At 41.9% G+C, this 22,998-nt stretch overlaps 1 protein-coding gene across 8 annotated transcripts in view; it reads right to left on the minus strand.

Annotated features, from left to right (window-relative positions):
• Window positions 1–1,499: 1,499 nt before the first annotated feature.
• Window positions 1,500–22,998, minus strand: part of tpm2 (tropomyosin 2 (beta)) — a 34,483-nt gene continuing 12,984 nt past the window's right edge. For 2 of the 8 annotated variants that reach the window (XM_066711457.1, XM_066711461.1), the window contains 7 exons: window positions 18,547–18,680; window positions 17,133–17,250; window positions 15,383–15,453; window positions 13,756–13,831; window positions 11,512–11,574; window positions 11,138–11,207; window positions 1,500–3,047 (listed from right to left, as the gene is read on the minus strand). In XM_066711457.1, coding sequence (XP_066567554.1) covers window positions 2,965–3,047; window positions 11,138–11,207; window positions 11,512–11,574; window positions 13,756–13,831; window positions 15,383–15,453; window positions 17,133–17,250; window positions 18,547–18,680 — 615 coding nt within the window. In that variant the 3' untranslated portion in view covers window positions 1,500–2,964. Of the gene's footprint in view, window positions 3,048–8,391; window positions 9,504–11,137; window positions 11,208–11,511; window positions 11,575–12,706; window positions 12,783–13,755; window positions 13,832–15,382; window positions 15,454–17,132; window positions 17,251–18,546; window positions 18,681–22,998 lie in introns of those variants that run through there. The other 6 variants (XM_066711456.1, XM_066711460.1, XM_066711459.1 and 3 more) reach the window with 3 other exon arrangements.

Raw genomic sequence — 22,998 nt, forward strand, 5'->3', positions numbered from 1 at the left:
CGGCCCATTCTCCTCTGACCTCTAGCATCAACAAGGCATTTTCGCCCACAGGACTGCCGCATACTGGATGTTTTTCCCTTTTCACACCATTCTTTGTAAACCCTAGAAATGGTTGTGCGTGAAAATCCCAGTAACTGAGCAGATTGTGAAATACTCAGACCGGCCCGTCTGGCACCAACAACCATGCCACGCTCAAAATTGCTTAAATCACCTTTCTTTCCCATTCAGACATTCAGTTTGGAGTTCAGGAGATTGTCTTGACCAGGACCACACCCCTAAATGCATTGAAGCAACTGCCATGTGATTGGTTGGTTAGATAATTGCATTAATGAGAAATTGAACAGGTGTTCCTAATAATCCTTTAGGTGAGTGTATTAGGGTGCCTATGCTAACCCGTCCACTGCCGAAAGCGCCTACAATGGGCACGTGAGCATCAGAACTGGACCACGGAGCAATGGAAGAAGGTGGCCTGGTCTGATGAATCACGAGTTCAAGGTGTTGACTTGGCCTCCAAATTCCCCAGATCTCAATCCAAATCGAGCATCTGTGGGATGTGCTGGACAAACAAGTCCGATCCATGGAGGCCCCACCTCGCAACTTACAGGACTTAAAGGATCTGCTGCTGACGTCTTGGTGCCAGATACCACAGCACACCTTCAGAGGTCTAGTGGAGTCCATGCCTCGACGGATCAGGGCTGTTTTGGAGGCAAAAGGGGGACTATCTATGGAATCTACTAGGAATATCAATACATTTAAATTTAAAGACATAAAACTGAAGTATACTGAAAAGTCCCTTTGAAACCCAGGGCTGCAGAATCCTCGATGCCTCCGTGAAAACTGCTGCATGAGGCAGGGGAGGAAATCAGCAAGAGAAACAGACTTGTAGTGTATGGGTGAAGCCCTCGGCCCCCTCTCATAAATAAAGCCCCCCCCAGGAACTCTTTGGAAAGGCCTTCAAAACAGTCCGCTGGAGACAAAGCCTGGGGAGGCCAGGATGTAAATGTCTAACGGACACCAGTGGCATCGGTTAGTGAACGAAAGACCCCTTATTGTTTTACAGAGCTGGACCAACTTCAAGCAGCGTGAAGGAGTACAGTATTCAGGGTGCTTTTTAAAAATAGAAATGTTAAACTGCAGTAGTGTACATCAGTCTTCTAAGACCATGCAGTTAGAGCAGCCAAGCCGTCTCTCTGTGGTACAGAACCGATGGGGGAGTCGTCTGAGGAAACTGTCAGGGTGGGCCTGCAATACAACAGTCAAAGGCCATCTTGTATCATTTATTATCCCTGTACTGTTAAACTAATGGGGGGAATAAAGTAATTAACTACTCAATACATGTAACCTCTGCAGGGATGCAACTATAACAGCCATCAATAGATACACAAATTGGCACAAATAGAGGCTTACAACACACACTGTTGTTATACTGAACATATTTGGTGTGTGACAAAGGTACAAGATGAATTTGACCAAAAACAAATACACAAATGAGACGAGGGAACATTCTTCAGGTATTCAAATTTTTAATAAACTGTAACAAAGAGCTTACACAGGTAATTGCATAGGATACACAGCAGGGTGATATCAAGGGCAGGGGGGGTGGAGTACAAGAGGGGAATCAAATAAAAATCAACCTCTTTGAAAACAAGCTTTTAATGTAGCGATCCATTTCCAACCCCTAATACACACTCACTCAATTAAAAAGAAAATAAATCTGTAGAGGAAATCCCAGTCATGTGTTTGAAAAAAAAAAAAAAAAAAAAAAAAAAGGACGACAATTTAAATTTTAACTAGTAGAGTAGTTTTCAGTTGACCCTTTCTACAATTACAGTACTGTAATTCCATAACAAGCCAATCTGGCTGCTAACGAGCCGTCTTCTGGAGGGAAATTCTCTAAACAGGGAATGTTTAATTTAATCACAGACAGACTACACATTAAGAGCTTCCCAGAACTGTAGAAGTTAAAAATTACAATAAGCAGGAGAAAGGAAACCAGTTTCTATGAGGGCAACACATAGTATGAATGCAGAGATCGAGCTTTCATTTAAGGCAGAATATCCCCTCCCCCCCCGAACATTTACTGAATATATCTTTAAAGAATTTCCCTTCAGAAAAACAGACCTAGTACCACACGAAAAATCCACAAATACATTCATTTTAAAATTACAAAAGATCAAGGATTATTGTAAAAGAAAATCCAATCGCTTTAAGACATCGTCACCGAGTTTAAGACATTACGTTTGTAATGAGCTTTGATGTCCAGTGGGGTTTAAAAAAAAATGGAATTTAAAAAAAGCCACGCTGATAATGCTATCAAATCTACAGGTCAATATTGATCTGATGCGATTAATTACAAATGTAAAGTTCCCAATATTTAGAGAAAACTGAGGGGGTCTATGGAGATGCTAATTAAGTTCCCTTTCTTTCCACAAATTTTGATAAATTACTAAGTATAGCTGGTTCAGTCACAAGTTTTGCAATTTGCGCTTTGATACAATTGCAGATGCGATTCAGGAATTAAAATATAAAGTATGCAAAAGGGGTCAGATTTTAAATTTGAAAAAATTATTTCACCTACAAATAAAAACCCTCATTATAAATCATAGTTTAAATGATTTCTCAAACAATGCAATCCGGTGACATTTTACAATGAAAAACTAACATCAAAGCTTAGAGAGAGAAAAAAAAAACTAAAAAAAAAAAACTTGGGACTTATAGATTAGTCCCCCCATTTCAAAATCACATGACAAAAACCTGGGGCTAACATTTAACTCCCCACCCCTGTTTGGAAACCCACGTCAATCCAAAAGTCCGATTTTAATTTACAAACCCAATTCTGTTTTTTCTCGCTTTGGCTGACGTCTGGCAGCGTGCATGCGTGGAGAGGGGAACTGTGTCACTGGGAACGTGGCCCAGATATAAAGCTTTTTGTTAGGTTCAGTCCTCCCGGGTTGAGCACACTCTTTATAAATTGTTGAGCTCCAGGAGGGTCTGGTCCAGCACCTGGTGCATGCCTAGGTTCTCCTCCTTGGCATGGGCCAGTTTCTCTATTGACGGGAAACAAAAGAGAGCGGCAGGTGAGAAACCAGGCCTGGGTCTAAACTAAAAGCGCTCGAGGACTTGGGACAAGGGTCTTCAAGAGGAATGTACTGCGTGGGCGTTCGAGCGCCGACCACATATCGATTCCAAATCAAACTGAACATGCTGTAGCTCATCTAGTCATAGCAGAGTGGTGGATTTTAAACAAAATAAATACAGCTATCTACGTTAAATGCAGCCACAACTCAGAATATTCCCGACTCCTTGTCATTTCAGAAGACCGAATACAATGTCCGAGTTTGTAGTCCATCTTCTGTGACTCTTCTAGTCATCTGTCGCAGCAATCGAGCACCACTCTACTAGAGTAAGAAGCTACAGCAGGTGAGGATGTACAGCGAACCAAACTAGAGTTTGAGCTGCAAAATAAATCTGTTCAGAAAGCCAGGACTGATTTTAGCTATCAAGTGAGTGCAGAGGAAAACTGGCATTTCATTATTTTTACTTTGAAATCACAATAGCAGGGATATACAATCATACCACAGAAACCAAGTAACAAAGAGTGTACTCTTAAGTGGGGTCAGCTACAGGACAAAAAGGTTAACTGATATGAACAGATCTTCCCCCACAACAAACTGTAAACATGAGGGCTTCCTAATCACATTCTGCAGCCAAACAAAACTGTACATTCCTGTAGAACTGCTGACAATGTGCTCCACAAATTCAGCTAAACCGTGCAAACTAGGCAGAAAAGACAAAACTTGACATGCTTATTAAATTGTAAAGCGATTACTTTATTACCCACTTAGTCTGTCATTAGTTCCCATGTTACCATGCCCATTTTAAAGGATGACTGTTTACATGTGACCCTCAGCAGGACTCCCACAGTAAAGCCAGGCCCAGATACAGGCCATGGTTCTTGGGACAAAGCCTGGACTCCCAGGGACACTTTACATCTTCAAGTCTGGGACATCAATGACGACAATCCAATTGTCATGTGTGACAGGAGACTATGCAGAGGTTTTAAAGCTGTAAGATACCGGTTTTTCAGTTGTCTCCAACCCTGGTCCTGAGAGCCCCAATCCAGCAGGTTTTGGAGGTCACCCTTCTAGCACCAATTTATGAACACCTGAAAGTATTTAATTCTAAACAAAGCAGGTGGTTTGGTAAATTCGGTCATTAAGAAACCATTGTAGCAATCCTCTGAATACCTTCAGCCTCTCGAGGTAAGAATTCTCTTGGTTGACTTGCTTAATTGATTAATTACTCCCATGTGTTCCCAGTATTTAGAAATTGGTGATTTAAGGAGACCTATGAAGTGGATTGGGGTTTCCAGGACCAGGGTTGGAGACACTGCTTTAGACTGTGAGCAGTACGTCTCAAGTTCAAGGCAAGATCTCAGCATCAGTGACAGAGTAAACTGACTGCTCAGACACATTATCAAACACTTGGGTTTACACCAGCCCTAATTAATAGAATTTAACATCTTTATATTCAATGTAATAAGTATGCCTATTGTAGCAGCTATTACAGGAAGCTGTTTATACCTTTAAAAAGTAACTTGTTGCTGCAACAGATTGATATGACAGTATATATTGATATTTATGAGTAAACCCCTCTGTATGCAGGTGCAAATACCTGAATAAGTCTATTGTTTTTGCACAGAGAATGATACATAAAACATCGGCACCCACACAACGTTTGAAGCATGCTTACCTCCCTCTTCAAAAGACTAGCCAATGGAATTCAAGTACAATATTAAATATGCGTGTTCAGTAGTACAAGGTAAGCTGCCTTTTTTTAAAGGTATTAGTTTCTTCAATATTTCAGCGTTCTGTTCTGCAAAGCACAGAGGCATGCAATCAAAATAAGCACCCCTACCATAAATGACCTGTCCAATCGACTGTTTCAGGCTGTGTGTATTGCCTAGAGACAGGCCTACAGGTACAGATTTGCTCACATCTTTTGCATTAGATGTGAATTTTAAGTTCTATTTTTTGACAAGGCTGCCAGTTTTAATATGGCCGAGCTTTGCGTAACTCGTCCGAAACTGCAAAACATTTAAAAATCAGCAAGAATTCTAGCCTACATACAGGCAATTTGCATAATTAATTAAATGTATGGATGCACAGGTGAAATTACATCCAGATCATGTAAATCCTCACCTTCCAGAGCTTCAAAACTATCAAATGAGGTTTGTCTGAAGACATTCACGTTCAAAAGGCAACTATATCTGATGTCATTTAAGTGTCCATTTCAATTTTGCCTGATCTGGAATGAGACCTTTCTACAAAAAACTATTAAACAATTGACATGGGAAGACCTAGATCTTCTATTTGAGCAAGACATTCAGTACATTTGGAAACTGAATGAACCTCCTTAACTTGCAGGTATTTTTTGTTTAAATGCATGTGCTCTGACAAGGCAAAACTATCAATGTGGAGGTAGGTGGTGGGTAACTTTTGTTAACCTTGAAACATAGCTGTACTAATTCTATTAACAATAATTTAACAGTCAACAATAGTGCAAACAGTGTTGTTTATCAGTTTTTTTTCTCCCAGATGTTTTTCCAAAACCCTCTCCTGCTTTTTTGCACAGGGGGAGTAAACAAACAGTCATGGGGAAACCAATGCCAGGCTGTGGTATTCAGTGGGATAAAGTTACCACTTTTACTCTCCTCTGGCTACTATTTTTGAAATCCTGAGCTTTCATCCCATCTTCAAAAAAGTTAGAAACATGAAGCATTTAATTCCCATAAATTGGGCCATTCTGAGACAACTGTCACATTCTCACAAATCCAGTAAGTTAACAGTCTGTTGGATGAGACTGCGTCCCCTCTAATCACGCAGCCAAGCCCACTGAAATTAGTAGCACAAGATAGTTTCAGACGGGAGTAAAAGGGGAAACTAATAACATACCAATATTCACAGGTGTCCTATGACTACATTTTAAATCCACTACACTTTCAGTCTCTACACAAGTGTGGATTTCTGTTACCAGAATATCGGTACAGTACAACTCACAACTCTTTCACCTGTGTAACATTACGTGGGACAGGTAGGACGAAAAAAAGACGACATTCTTGAATGACTTTTAGCCAGTGACATTTGACATACTAGGTTTTGACAAACTTTGAACCCGTTTGTGTGTTTTATGAATGGCATGCAATTGCCTCGCTCGCTGCCCTCCCCCATTTTGGAACGCATGGGCCTTGATTTCAGTCACGAGTCTGAATACCAATGCTTAAAGCTTGCAGTACCAATACCAAGAAATTCATGACACAGGAAAATAATCAATCTAGAAATGCAGGCTTGAGCCAGTCATAGAGCAGTTATTAGTGCTATTCTGCAGTATAAAGCAGACTAATACACAAGCCTGAAAAAGTTGTCAAATTATGTTCAAATTGGACAGGGAGAAGGGCTAGGTTTTAATATGAATTGTGTATCATTTCCGTGAGGATAAAATAACAAGCACAACTAGGTGAGCAAGCACCTGGTGAGCTTTACCCTATGCGAGACAAAATGCGCTCAAGCCAAGACCTCTGCATAAGCTGCCTGCTGCATGGATTCAGTGCAAGTAACACTTCCAGTACAAGCACAGGCAGCGACGGCGGGGGGCGAATCATGCGTATACTAGGGAAAACGGGTCAGATGGGAGGTGGGAGATAATCTGTTGTGCCACTGACCAACATAGTAGTGTAAAACACATATTGGCCAGCCCACTTTATAGTCTCTCTCTCCAGAACTGTCCAGCTCAACACTTCAGTACTCCAGATGGGTGGGGAAAGTGGGGTGGGTTAACAAACTGAACAGGGTTCAAAGTTGTCAGAAGCAAGTGCATGTTTGTAATAAAGCAGGTTGGCGAGTGGTGCTCTGAAGCTAGTGCCACCAAAGACTCAGCTGTTAAGCTCGTTAAGCACAACCCTCAGCTCGTTATTGAGAATGCGGTTTCTCTCCACCTCCTTGTGGAAACGGTCTGCAGCGACAGCAGCATCAATGACAGCCAATGAGAGAAGACAGAGAAAGAGAGAGGGCAGGATTAGTGCAAACAGATCATAGGACATAGACAGACGAAATCAACAGACTCTCTGGGTTACCGGGGGGGGGGGGCATGGAAGATGATGAACCCCCATCCCACCATCCTCACCCACTTACTACCCCACAGGGAGGAGATGAAAGGAAGTAAGGCAAGCAGAAAGGAACTGGAGCGTTGCAATATGGGAGGCGGTCGATGGAGTGGGAGAAATGGGTCGTGCTGCTCTTTAGAGACCAACCATTTCCTCAAAGCACAGGCTTGCACCTTTCAATGGGTGTCCAGTTCAAGCAAAATTTTGGCCAGTAAAACCAAGATCCATAACCCACCATAGCTTAAATTCTTAAGACTAAAATTGTGACATTTCAGCACCAAATAGGTTATTTTTTTTTAAATAAAATGCACTTATTTCTTTGTCTGCCATTAAAGGAAAAGGTAGTTATTGGGTTAATACACAGTAATGATGGGCTTTCATTGTGTCGCATCAAATCCACCTTCTAGGACCCTTGAAACTGTTGTATTTGAAAGTATACACACTTCATTTGAAATGGCACATCATTGAGTTGAACACATTCATTAAACTGTAGTTTTCAATTATTTGACTGAAGCAGTCCAGAGCCTGCACTGACAAGCATCTAAATTCAGTTTGATCAGCTACAGTCTTTACTGAAAATATACAATTAATACACAGCTGAAATATTGATATATTGATAAGACTAAATTAAATCGCCACAGAACTGTTTCAGTAGAAGGGTGTGAATACCTTTGACTCCTGCTGTAGTGTCTGTGCACGGTGTGGCGGTTTGCACAATCTCATTCCAGTCACAAAAGGGGCAATATAATCCAAACAATAGAAGTTTCTTTAAAGTGGAGTAGGTGAAGAAGCAGGAGTTTCCTCAGCCCCCCATTGAGTGTCCTCATTTAATACACATGGCACAGCACTGCCGTAGCCCCACTACCAACACCTTCACTGGAATAAGAGGTACAGCTCTGAAATCCACGACACGTGTAGCAAACAGATGTGTGAGTGATGGGTCCCTCCTCAATATTGTGTACAGCGGAGTGGATGTAAATCGAACAAACACCTGATCCGTTTGCCAAAGCTACCTTTAATACAAAGCATATACCTGACTAGTGGACTACATGCAAAGGTTGTCAGTGGTGTCTTGCCAAAATATATGCAGAATTAAAATTGGGTCTGTACGTTTTCCCCACAACACAGCTTTCTGTAGTACTCAAATCTCATATCAAATTAAAGCAGTGAGAGAAACACAGAAGATGGAAATCTTAAATGTAATAAAATCAAACAGATATACCAACAGAAAGGTTTCAGTCATTTATTACAGAAGAACAAAGAGGGGGAAAGAGAAACAAAAGGAGAAAGAAAAACACTGAAATCATTCAGGAAAAGAAGCGGTCAAAGGTCTGTCAACATCCTAGGGCTTTAAAGCAAGTGAGTGTATTGTAAACGTCTGCAACAGCTGTGACGGCACTATGTAAAATCAAAACTGACCGACTGAAGACTATGTAGAAAATATTGTAGCATAGTTTTAAGATCTACAATACAGAATTCTGCCTGCTGAACTTCCACAACAGGAAAACGCCGGTTCATTTCCACATCGCAGCTGCAGTGAACATAAGCCTGTTCAGCAAGACGAGATGCACTGGAAGACGCCTTGTAAGATGAATGAAAAATGTTGACAGCCCCCTGCCTGCCCTCCAGACAAAAACAGAGCTATAAACACAATGTAAAGTCGGTCAGAAGGAACATCGAGAGAGGGAAGCTCCGTGGGGTTTGGGGTTTCTGTCAGGGAAGATTGGCCTTCATATTTAAGCGATCACAGTTCATCTGGGAAGAGTGGGAGGGAAGTGGCACCGAACAGATGGCGAGAGCAGGGATCTGAACTAGCTGAGGCAAAAGGGATTTGGAAACATGGCAGTTCTTACAAAATGATACATTCTGAAAGAGAGGCCAACAAAAGTAACATCGAGTGTTCGATCAATATAAATGGCTCAATTAGTTTCCTAGACTTCTCCGTAGTGCCTAAAGTTTGCTCGTTTGGCGCATTTCTGAAGGTGGGTTGTAAATGGCTAGTCAATCCGATTAGCTTCTAGAAATGCAAATCTAGCCAGAATACCTTCATATAATAGATTTAAACTCATTCATAATAGTGTGAGAGAGAATTTACATTTTCCTTACTCTGAAAGGGTTTAAAAACACTGTGCTAAACGATGAAAACACTGAAATGAATAAAAAATTATAAGTGGAGAAGGACAACCCCCCCCCCCCAAGGAGCTGCCGATCATGAAGTAAGAGATGATGCAGGAGGATAAAATGAAGAGGAGGGGTGCCTAGAGAGTGGTCATGTCATTCAGCGCATTGTCCAACTCCTCACTGATGGCTTTACCCTTCAGCTTCTGAGAGTACACCTCGTCTGCAGAGTCCCAGGGCAAAGCAGAGCGTGGGGGGGGACAGTGCGGAAAGAGATGGCAGGAAAATGACAAGACGAAGACAGTGAAATGGTACAGAACACAGCGAGGGGTGGAAAAAGAGGAAAAACAAAGTCAGAGTGAACAACTCCAAGGAAAAGGTCTACAATTTTTTTTAACTAGGCTCATAGTCCAAGTGTAGTTTCTTCAAGTTCTTTGCACTTATTGGTCATTTATTGGTCTGTTCGCTTTTTCAGAATACAGAACTTTGATGCTGTCTGAGGAACCGACTACCAGCCATGTTATTTAGAGCCAATTCTTCCAAAATTAGACTGTGCATAAGCTACTAAAATCTAATGTGAATACTAAGCAGCTGTCCAATACTGCAAGTTAAAATGCCCATCGATCACACCATTTTATCCAATAATAAAAGTGCAAAGAACACAAATCCCACTCACCCAAGAGAAGCCGACAATGTGCAGACTATTTTTAGCACTAGCAGGTCAACAGCATTACATTCGGATGCAAATAAATATTCTCTTGAGTAGGACTATTCTGCACAAGTCACTGCCAACGTATCTTTGGGGAAGTGGGTCTTACAACACTATCTACAATTAATCTCATCCCTATACAAACCAGGCCTAGAAGGTTGTGTGGGTTCTTTAACCTTAAAGTGCAAAACTAAAACCATGCCACAGCACAACACAATGACCTCCATTTTGGATCCCAAGACCATGAGTGACAAAACTCATTAGAGGTTAGAATAGTCAGTTTAGCACTCTCGAAAGGGGTCAGTTTTCCCAGCAAACCTTGACATCACCTAGTGTGTGAAATAAATGTCCTAAAAGATACATTTACATCGGCATTTCCCTGACTTCTACCCATTTCTGACGGATATCAAAGGATATACTTTACCTCTTTGCTACTGCTAAGCATTCTTTCACTTCAGAAACCGCTTAATTGGAGTTGAGATGTGAATGATACAGTAGGTCAAGGCAATTAGTGGATCATGTGCAAAATTACAGTCAAGCGTCTAAATACATTGTACAATGAAATAGGGAAAAAATGTAACAAGCAACCAATCTCGGTCAAGAGTTTCTCATTAAAATCTGTCCCAGAATACAGGATGTAGATTAATATGGAACAGCTATGACTAAGTGTGCGCACGTCTGCAGTATTGCATTAAAATCACTATAAAAGGTGGTTAAAATAAATAATAAAATAAGAAGCGCTGGCAAATCAATTCTTAGCTGATATTAAATAATTTTATACTAAATTTACATCAAGTGAGATTCTGTATACCTCCTCTAACTGTTGGCAAACAAGAACCACCACACTAATATACATATGAAGCCAAAATATTGAGTAGGTTTTGAACTTTTAAATGCATTTACAAATCTAATGAACCCCCCCAAAAAAGGGACTCAAGGTTTAAGGGAAACAGCCTTAGTAAACTTTTAAAATCTGCGAGTAAACATCAGTGAATGAAATGTAGTCCGTACAGAACACGCTTCAACAAAGCATTTCATAAAAGCTCACGTGTATTAGAGTATGGTTAAGGTTATTGTTCTGGTTAGATGTCGATCAGCAGACTGCAACCGGACATACCAAATTAGAGTCAAACAAAATGCATGCATACCTTCCAAGTCATCAATGGTCTTTTCAAGTTTTGCTACAGATCTCTCTGCAAACTCAGCACGGGTTTCAGCCTAGGAAAATGAATAATAGAAATAAACAGATCTATAGATGCACACTAGAATCATCATGAACAAGAAATCTACAAAGCATTGGCAAAACAAAACAAAACCAAAAACAAGACAATCTATGTACTTCAATCTTTTCTTAACAATTTTACAGCTAGAAAATGTAAATGCAGACATTTGGCACCAAGTGAATTTCAGAAGAAAATGACATTTCCAGGGACAAGGATTTTTACGTACATTAGCAGAGTTTAACGAAAAACAATCTTGGCGAAGATCGGTAGACCGTTAAGAGAGTCAAACCATTACCTACCTCTTTAAGCTTATCTGTTAGAAGTCTGATTTCTTCTTCATATTTATCCTCCTTTTGTGAATACTAAAAAATAAATTTAAATGTTATGAACACAATCACTTGCATAACTTTGCTCTCTCAGATATTCAAAATCAATCTTGCGCTAAATGATATTCAATTTAAAATGTCTTCTGCATGCTTATTAAATGTATATATATATATAAGTATATAAATGTAACTTCTTCAACATAGGACTCTAGAAGGCACTACCAAACTAACTAGGATTCAGAAGATAATCACATCCAAGAACAAAATGAGTCTGGCTTAACACTGTTGCAAATGTGTCTCAGTAAACTATACATTTAAAGAGAAGCCCATGTAAGGCATAAAGTATTACATGTGTAGAATTGCAACACAATGACACAGAAGGTACTAGAGATGAAAGCCATGTGCAATGCTAATGCTAAAGCTAAAGCAAAGAAGCAGGGAAAGAGGAGAAAGCAAGATGTTTTCTCTGTACAAACGGGGGTATCCTAACGGGAATCCTTGGAGAATGAGAACAAAAGGCCAGCTCACATTCCCGTCACCTACTCACTGGCGACAGCACAATGGGAAGAAAACGCCGAATTGTAAATCGGCCTGGAAAGGAGCAGAGTGCCTGAACGCTGGGGACCCTACGGTTCTTCCAGCCTGTGCAACTGATCTAAGGTTTGCCACTTTCAGACCTTTGTACTCGAGTCAACAATGTTTTACTTCATTTTTTTTGTTTGTTGTGCTGCGGTTAACAGTACTTCTGAACTATGCAAGATCTGATCATTTACGGTAATTTAAATTGTACATTTTACATGATGAAATATCCTTGTTTTACGGAAGGTGCCCTGGCAGCCGCACAGCTTTACCATCGGCAAAATACTAATTTGCCTTGTTTAATTACACAATAACCGTTGATTTTGGAACTACCAGATTACAAATTGAGACTTTATACAATGCTGGGGAAGAAAGGACTTTTTGACTGCAACAACTCCTAATTTTCCGTGAAGGTTGTTGTTACTGCCTAATTATCAGTGCTTCAGTTTCAGAGTTACTATGACTCCCACGGTTTGGCTCTGGCAGTGGGCGTTTTGCAGCCGAACAGCAGGTCTATCGAGAGCGAGAGGCTGCTAAGCGCCTTTTCTGTGACAGTGCGAGGGGATCCATCACACAGCTTGTCCCATACCTTCTCAGACTGGGCTTCCAGAGACTTCAAGTTGTTGGTGACATTTTTCAACTCTTCCTCTAGGTCACCAGATTTACTGTACAGCAGCAAGAGAAGTGGAAAACGGGAGGGGAAGGAAGAGAGAGGGAGTTGAGAAGATGGAGAGAGAGCAGCGAATGCCGGAAGAAAATAAAAAACCCATAGCAGACCTCGGAGATGGTCAAGCTGCGGAAGTTGGTCAGCAAGGGAAACCAACACTGTCTTGGTGGAGACGGCTACATGTGGCTTTTTGGAGAGATGGAGAAAACTTACCTGCACACCATGCAAGGGGGCTTAAACAAGTAACAACCGAGTTTTTAAAAGGCTTTCAGAAAGGCAGAGACAAAAGAGAATGACCCTTGGTGGAAAAAGTATCAAATTACGCTTCCCTTCAATGCCAAATTAACCTCATAAGTGAAAGCATTTCTCTTGGCATAAACTGCTTCCGACTGGAAGCAGTGCATGAAATTATATAAAGCAACATTACCCAAGATTAATTTCCTCCAGTGATAAAATGCTTGCACCGACACGCATTCGTTTGCAAATTAATTGTAATTAAATTAAAAATCAATGCCTTTTCAACAGTAAAGGAGTAAAAGCAAGTCCTACATCTATAAAAACAAAACAAACTGACACCTGGATTGTGAGATGCGAAAAAATTAAACCATCATGGTCATGAGAAGCAGGACAGCCAGTAGGATATAATTGACAATGACACTAGAAACTTCTTCTGTAAGTGTGCGAGATATTTCACACCAAGGGTCTCATCGTTTGCCTGCGACTTCTTTGCCGTGGGCCTCCACAGGGTCAACTATGCTACAGCAAAGCAAGCAGTGGTCAAAGAAACCCCGAGCCCCCCAAATAAAAAAAGTGAGAGCTGGCTAAGCTGCAGAAGAAGTCTTTTTTTTGGGGGGGTTTCAGTCGCAGGAAACCAATAGCATGAAGGGCAGAGGAAGCAGGAATCCGAACTAGCCAGAGGAAAGGAACCATTAGTGACACATCGGAGGTGTTGTGCTAGGCTTGGGCAGTACCTCTTCCTCTGTGGACATCAGGGATTTGAAACTCTGGTCCATTAGTCTAAGCTCCTCTTCCAGCTGCCTGACTCGACTGAGTTAGTCCACAGCAAAGGGGAAGGAGCGGCCAAATGTACATCCCGGGGGAGTGCATTCACGCATGCATTACCAAAAGGGGAGACAAAACCAAGTGCCCTGCTGCAGTTAGTGTATCCAACATCTCTTACTTTAGGTTAGCACTTTCTGGGGGAAATGGGGACTGGAATGACCATACGTTGGACTTAAAGATGCTACTGGAGGAATTTACGTCGGCACTGTGTATAAATTCAGTGTGGCCATCTCTTTTGGAAGTGGAGAATAATAAAACCCCAGGAGCAAAAGCTCTAGATGTACAGTGGCATTCCTTAACCAGTAGATGATTTCTTACGGTTTGTGGACTGTGCATAGTCCGGGGTCATTCAAGGGTAGCTGAGGTTAGACAACTTGCCGCTTCATAGAATCATTTCAGTCCCCACGATACACATGCAAAACCACTTACGGCTCACTTTCCATTATGTTCATGCAAAACAAAACCTTTTATACTTTCATCATTTACAACAAAAGGATATCCATTTAGAAACCTAACCCGAGATCCCAACACAACACAAGCCATGAAAAACCCAGCAAAAGTCACTGAACTATTTTGATGGACCTGCAAAAATGAAAACATGTTATCTTCAAGTGCTTTTAAAACATAACTTGTAGTATTGTTCATCTCATCTAACTAGCTTTCATACAGGCATACATGGTGTTATTTTGTCTGATTGTATCATGCATACAAAATAAACACATCTCTCTCCTCTAACATTGAAAGTTTTATTTTAGAAAAGTTCTCAAACACCACATTTTTTAAATCCAGTTTTGAGACAGGGATAGTGCCAGTATTTAGTTTAATGCCACTAAAATATTTCACCCAATTGATCTTAGTATCACTTGTATATTTGAAATCACAAATGTGCATTTTTCGATTGGCAAGGGTGACAGAACTGCTGGTACAATTCCAATCTGTGGTAAATGAGGTCTGATCCAAACTTTATGGACGGCAACACACCACTGTGCTGTGACACTGCACTGCAAAGTTGTCAGCGCAAATTATTAAATCAGGAATGCCCCAAGACAACTTCTAATCATGCCCCGTTTTTCTTTTTCTAGTGGGCCGTCTAAACTGGGCCTCATTAAGTTCTTCCACTAGATTGCACCACCTTTGTGAGATTTCCTGGGCAGTAAATCTGCTGCAGCAGGGCTGTACAATGACTGGTCTTTATGAGAGAGAGCAGGAGATGAAAGGTGTAAATGAGGTTGTGACGGTCTGGATAAGAAAAAAATTAAATAAAATCCCCCAAAATGTATTTCCTATTCAAGAGACAAAAAATGTTCAGTGTCAGTTATTTTATTATTTTTAAAGCAAAGATTAGATCTGAAGTGACTCCTGGGTCTACAGAATATCTAGCGTGATGAAACTGGGTCACTCTCACCATCTGTAACTCACTGCAGTTCAGAGAGTTAGGGATGACCTGAGTGAATGCAGGTTTTGAAAAGGCTCCCTACCCCTCTCTGATTCTACCCATGTGAGGAAACGCAGAGATGAATAACAGGTTACACTTACGCCTCGGCCACCTCGGCGCGCTCCTCAGACCGCTCCAGCTCTCCCTCCAGAATAACAAGCTTCCGGGCCACCTGTGAAGGCAAAGCTAGAGTCAAGTTTACCCGGCAGAGTCGCCTCCTGGGCTGATTATTCACTCAGGAATATCCCACACCGGAGCACAAGTGCTGTGTCAACTTTCAAGGACCCCATCATCTTGCACGTCCTGTGGCTGCCCGACAAATCAAAAAGCCCCAGAATTTCCCCCTCTGAATGATACGAGCTATAAACTGGGCTGAGAAGTTGCTCTAATCTTGAAGGTTATGCGCTACAATGTGCAATGGTAACAGATTCTTGTGCTTTAGTGTCTCCACTAGGTATACATTCATGCCAATAATGGTGACTTGACATATTGTGAACACTGAAATCTGACACCGGTTTTATTTCTACGTATCTGGGGCTTAATACAATCACATCACATGAATCCAAGCAATGCTAATGCCCCAATCCACTGACCCTACACTATGCTTTTTCACATCTACAGCCCCAAGAAATCTAGCTTTAGTTGCGTTTCTGAGGGACAGGATTTCTAGCGTTTCCAAATTGTAGTAAAAAGCTTAAGCGTACAACACACTGGGAATGGACAATTGTAACGGATGAACTGGGAAAGTGGGTCAGCAGTGATTTATACTGCAGACTTGCTCTATACAGCTGGTGATCATTTTCACTTGCGAAAAAAAAAAGCAGCAGCGATCGAAACCCGTCATTCTGCGAAAAGGATATTAAATGCTCTTTGAAGCATCAGCAGAAAATGTACCGGGAACCCCCCCCCCCCAAACATTATGGTCTTTGCATGTACAGCACTCAATACATATGTTGACATACACACATATATACATGCATATACAGCGGAGAGCTTAAATTGCTAGCAATAAATTGCACGTGCAAAATAGTCTGACTTAATTTACGCACTAGTCTTCCTAAAAATGTTATGTTCACTAAGCTTATGTCGATTTTGTTTTTTCTTCTGAATGGGATAATTGGGTACCACACTAAAACTATAAAAACAAAACGCCAGCAGGTGTCCTTGGACTCCTATTAAAGCCAGAACGGTTGTTGCCTGTGGTTTTCAAAGACCCGCTGGTGGAAACTCTCCTCAGCGTCATTTCATTACCACACTCTATTAATAAAGCGGAGACAGGCGCAATAGAAATGGCTAACAGGCATGGAGAGACAGGAATGTTAATTCCACAGTGAGGGCTCCAGTCCCTTTGATTCACGCACAGCTGCTCGTGCTGTGTGGCGCAGAGGCGTTCGGAGAGGGAAGCCCATGACCAAGATGTGGCAAACCCTCTTGTGTAATATCTTACCGAGCACAGTTTACATGACCTGCGTTAAGACATACGAGAAGCATCCAAAGCAGATACAAATAAACACTGGCCGACTGTAACCAAGTGCAGAGAGTTGAGACATAAATGAGGCCTTGAAATGCATTTGACATGCTTAATGTCAGGATTAGGGGTAATAAGGAAATCTATTCAGCACTTTACAACAAACCATCCCTAAGGTCACCACATTCAGAAAGTATATCTCACATGCATGTTTAACCCCTTTAAATGTTTTTGTTTTAAAGATTAATTAACTTATAGTTGCCTTTAAAAACAGAACTAAACACTAAGTGCCGATGTATGGTTTGCAAAGTCCCCACTAATCTGAAGAGCGTTGGGCCGCTCTCAGCAGGCGACCACGGATCTCTACACACAAAGGGGTTTACCTCCTCGTATTTGCGGTCAGCCTCTTCAGCGATGTGTTTGGCTTCCTTCAGCTGCATCTCCTGGATCTCCATCTTCTCCTCGTCCTTCATCGCTCTGTTCTCGATCACCTTCATGCCTCTGTGATGACAATGTGAAGGGCAGTGCATAAACAACGAATCCCCGTTGAGGGAAGATACAACAGCTCAAGTCAGTTCAGGTAAATATATTTATTGGCATACGCACTTTATCCTGGGCGACTTACAGTTCACACCACATTCACGAGGAGCAGAACGGTTGCCCTTCATTAAACAAGCAGATGGCAGGTGCTGGAGAGCCATTTTACTGCAACTCAGGCCTTAGATTGTGTTTAATTCATGACAATAAGCATTGTGAAGCCGATAAGAGGGCTCCTGGAGAGGAGAGGAGAGGAGAGGAGCACAGACTGCACTCGTCAATGGCTTGGGTCTAGCCGCTCTGTGGAGGACTGGCCAGCTCAGCCTGCCAGTGGAAAAAATGACCAGAGGCAGCTTTAGCGATGGCCAAGCTGGAGCGCCTCGAGAGGTGGCCAAAGGAGTGCCAATGTAGAAATCATTCTGGGGGTGGGGACTGAGGGGAAAAAAAAAAAAGTTCATGCGATCAGGTTTATGCAAAACCAAAGTGCAAAAAACAAAGCAAAACCAAAAAGGTCTTGTACAGAAGAGAAGGACAAGGAGATTTAGGAACTAGCTCATAACACTGTGGCAGAACTTGGGCTGAAACCAGGAACCCCCCAGTGTCCACACTTTCATTTCCTCCACCGAAACCCTGGAGGAACGGACAGCATGGCAAAAGCAGCTGATCGGTAATCCAGGTTGCCAAATGATGGTCTCTCTGAAATGTCTTTCAACCCTACACGCGATGTTCCAGTTCACAGATTATCTCGTATTAACGTATGTCTGGACACAGAGCAAAGCTGCATGTTGAACAAAGGCTTAAGACTTTCTTATATAATGAAAATCCTCTCTACCCTGAGATTAAATACAGCGGGCACGTTTTAGAGTCCGTCCGACTCGATGCCCAACAGAAATCTCAGATCAGGGTTTACACATGAATCAACAATTAGGAGACAAAAAGGGGGTGTACCAAAGGAAGCTTCAAATGCAGGTTGATGTAATGGTTAGCATTCTGGTTAATGCAAGGTATGGAAGGGAAGGAAGTGGAGATCCGTGATTTGACCGCTAAGAGCGCAGAGCTTCGCACTACGCAGCGTCAGGACACGGTGTAGAAACTTCCAGATAGAAGGTATTGTTGACACTAATGAAAAGTAGCAGTTGTCGAAATCATGTTTCCTTTTCAAAATGCATTACCAATAGTAAACAAAAGATGCTTATATATTATATATTATATTATATATATATATATAAAATTAAAAAAAAAAAGATGGGTAGCTCTCACCTCTCGCTCTCGTCGGCCGCCTTCTCAGCCTCCTCCAGCTTCTGCAGCGCGGTGGCCAGCCGCTCCTGGGCCCGGTCCAGCTCCTCCTCCACCAGCTGGATACGGCGGTTCAGAGAGGCCACCTCCGCCTCTGCCTGAAAGAGAAAAAGAGCACTAGGCCATCAGCACAGACCTCTCCACACCCTGACCCAGCGCACACACCCACACACCACTCCTGCATGTGTGTAACACTCAGTGTTCGGCAGGGTGCTATGGCTAATATGGATGAACATCACAGATCAAACACGGGCCAAACAAGCTGGCACAGGAAAAGCTTCGTAGTTTGCAGTTATGGTGAAAGCAAAAATATACAGAGATCAGCTTTTTTTAAATCAATGTGTTTGATGTGTGGCGAGTTATTTTCAATACAACATGAGGGGTCTCTTCTAGATCATTTGGAAGAAAGGACACATTTTTGTTTAGGTTTGAGAAGAAAATCTGAACTGCAGAGAAGAATTCTGGCAGCTTCCTGCATCTTCCCATGCGATGTCTAGAGACGACCCTCTTGGATACCGGTACTAAGAACAGAATCCCTTGGCCTTGAGAAAGTTGAATCCATAACAAAATGTTTTTTCACTTTTTAAAAACCCTGCATGGATGAAGTATTGTCTATATGAGAAGTGCTGGAAGATCCTATCAGATACCAGAGTACCGTTTAACATAAACACAGGTCAAACTGCTGAAGAACAAAATCAACTACAAACACGGGTAAGGTAGAAGGCATTACAATGCTGTGATATTAAAGCCGAGTGTTTCTGGAAGCACCCTTTCATGAGCTCTTTGGATCCCTGAGCAACGGCCTTAAGCTATGGTGACTTTCACTCCCCCAACAAACAGAAAAACACCAGATACCTACCTGGATACACAGAGTATCCAGGCAGGAACAAAGCACTACACAAGAGCTTCTTCAACACAAGACATCACTCGCAGGGGTAAAGCAGTAGCTGCATTGGGTTTCATATCAGGAACAGATTATCACAAATGGAATAATAAACAGCATTAAAGATCTTCGGCAGATGACGAAAGCAAGAGAGTTTTAATTTCCCGTCGTGCCAGTATTTCTAGAGTTTCTCCTGGTCGGCAAACCACAGATTTTGCAGGAAATGTCCCAGTGTGTGTGGGAAGCTAAAAAAGGAAAGCTCTTTCAAAGGCAGAAGAAATCTGAACAATCAGCAGACACTTAATAGGCAAGATACACAAAGTCAAAGGTTTGGGGCCTTAACTGGAATTAAGCATTAACCTTGATGTCAGACTGATGAACAGAAATGCAGAAATGAACAGCATGCTTCCTGTCCCAGCCCACATAGGGATATTATGTTATTCCCGCATGATGACTCACTTCTTTTCTAATAGATGGAGACATTAAATTTTCTAAAACCGCAACACTGAAAGGATGATCTTAGCAATAAAACCTTCACAGGGTGGTGCCAAGTTGTACCATAACATTTATACATTATAAAACACTGTGCATCACTCAAATGTATCTAAAGATGTGCTTTTCATTCACTGATCTAGACTTTTTTTTTTTTGCAGTAACTAGAGCTTTAACCCCAGGGTTTCTTTAAATTGTTCTCCCCCTGTGTTGTGTTTGTGCACCGATCAACACTGGAGTGGATGAGAAACAAACGAGTTGAATGTAACACAGTGACAACATTGTGCAACTCTATATTCGCAAGCAGGATATACTTGTGAGTGTGGAATGTGTCGGTGGAATCGGAGTAACGATGAGAAAAGGCAGGACCTGGTAAAGAAAAGGTAGAACACATTCCAACAGTCAAACTGAAGCCCACTCTGGTGCCGACAAAGAGCTGGGATGGCCAAACAATAGACACAATGTTCTCTAAGTAGCAGAAGATCACTTCTCGGAGCAATCCCATAAATCTGCCCCATTCCTGAGAGACTTGTTGGGGAAGCTATGGAATGCCAATTGTGGCATGGAATGCATTCCAGACCCCGCTCACGTTTCACAGCAACGTCTCGGCCTCCTCCCCCCTCCCAGGGCAGCACTGTACATCTGCCGACGCTAACGGTGGGCATCACCGCCTGCTACACACTCACTGCGAAGTCCACTGGAAAGGATATTCAGATCGAGATGAAAGCACTTCCCCAAAACAAGTTAAAATATTTGAATGTCAAGTACTTATAAATGTATTCTACACAGATTGAGCTTTTGGCAGTTTAAAGGCGGTCGATCTAAAATTGATCCCAGGGCTCTTTCTACACACACAACGCTGATGTTCTCAACGTTAATGTTCCACTGCAGGAGGACATGACATCTGTGCAGCTGGACCTCCTACAGCAATCTCCTTCACCTCCACTGGGAGTCAGAAAATAATTAAACCAAACACACAAGCTCAGAGGGCAAAGGGCCAGATTAAACCCTGCCTGGAGAGAAGGGAGGGGGCTGCATCTGCTAGAATGAGAGCAGGTTGACAGAAGGCCTCCCCACCCACAAACACTACATCAGTTCCCATTTCCACAGAGACATGACTTCACACTGGCTTTGACGCTACTTTTCCTCCAAGTTTGGAATTGTCCCGGGCGAACATTAGTGCTGATGAAAATAATACAATTTTATACATGGTGGATAAACGTGTTCGGGGATAACTAACCTAGTTTTAAGAGTTGAAATTAGTTATTCCAGTAAGTGTTTGGGCTGTACATTGTTCTCAGTGTCGTTCAGCATCTAAATTGATTAAAATGTTCACCTCCACTGTAATCTTTAAATCTGTCCGGTCTGTTTGAGACTAAATCAGGACTTGTGATGACTCGGCACAGGCAGAGAAGAAGGCTCTGCCGCCACTTCATCCTCCGAAGACTCCCACACTTCAAAACAGGGCAGCCCCATGGGACAGCACCACGCCACTTTTAGCAATGAGGGCCTGGTTAACTAACTAAATTACAACCTTTTACTATTGCAATATGGGGACAGCAAAATCTATCCTTTTGGAAACTTGTAATTGCCCATAAATAATCACAAATATAGTCTTCAAGCTTTAGACTTTGCAGTTCAATTCCAAGAAAGAGGGGGGGGTAAATAGTTAACAGATTTTCTTGTCGTACTGCACACTCGGGACTAGAGCATAATCCACACTGTGCAACTCAGCCGTCTCCAGACGGACAGATCTCCTAATAAGCTTTGCTTACGATGCCGATATTTATTTAACCCCCGCTTCTCTGCAAAATCACAAATTAGCTGAGCAAATGCCCTCACAATATCAGCCACACAAAGCCAACATTGGAATCCATGTTTTTGTTTTGTTTTTTTAAAGAGAAAAATCTGTCAACTCTGTGGTGTGACTCGAACATTATTAGCCCCCTTTGAAGGTTGAGAGAATCCAATACAGGTTGACCAGACGATTAGACTTTACTGTACTTTGTGGTCACTGTTTAATAAAACAAAAAAACACTACTTTCCATATTTCTTTGATAGGAAGAAAGAATGCAGATCTTCCAGTGAGTAAACATTGTGCAGTTTTACACATTGAAGAATTCAACAATCTGTATTAGCCAGCAATTTAAATTTAAAATGTGGGTATTTTGAAACAGTGCTTTACATGTCTCTAGATCTTGTGAAAACTGTGTAGGCATGACAAATCTTATTGAAGGAATCGAAACAGAACCATCTCACACATTGGGAAGGTCTTCTGGCATCTGCCCTCTCTCTGAGCAGCGGACACATGACTGAGAGTAAATTCTCACTCGCCACTTGCCACCAGGCTAATTTCTACAGATGTAAAACCAGTACATACATCTTATCCCCAGTTTAAAGGGTCAGAAAACATGTACAGCCATACCCAAATAACCCTCAGCTGTGAATGTAGAAGCTGCATGCTGGCAGGTCTTAGATATGCCATTGAACTAGAATGGATCAAACGGTCAGAGAAAAGCCAACATTTTCATTTCCCCCAGTGACCTAAAATCGCTTTAATTTGTCCTGTCAACGGTTTGCCATGGAATTCCTGACTGATCTTCAGGAAGAGCGGAAAACGCACGCCTCGCTGCACCGTGCCTTGGGGTCATTCCACCACACCATCCCCAGTTGTGTTCTTCCAAGCATACAATGAACTACAAATAATTTTAAATTGGGCATAGATGGAGCTGGATTTCAAGTTTTTTGGATATGTCCTCAGAGACATTACTGCAATACTATACCACACAAGATAGTAAGAACTGAAAGAGAAAAGGGAGGGACCGCTTTACAGTAAGATTTTCTCCAAAAAAGAAAAAGGAAAAAACGTATCCTGTGAGGAACTAAAGAATTTGCTGTAAATATGCATGTTGGTTCAGGCCTGAAACCATAACATGCCTTTTGCCTCCAAGGTCAGAGAAAGGCTATGGTAACCCTGGGATTCATTCCTAATCTAGGGCCTCCCTTTGTTTCCTCCTCTTGTGCAGGTTTTTAGCGGCTGG

Source organism: Amia ocellicauda, chromosome 8, assembly GCF_036373705.1.
Source record: "Amia ocellicauda isolate fAmiCal2 chromosome 8, fAmiCal2.hap1, whole genome shotgun sequence".
NCBI classification, from domain to species: Eukaryota; Metazoa; Chordata; class Actinopteri; order Amiiformes; family Amiidae; genus Amia; species Amia ocellicauda.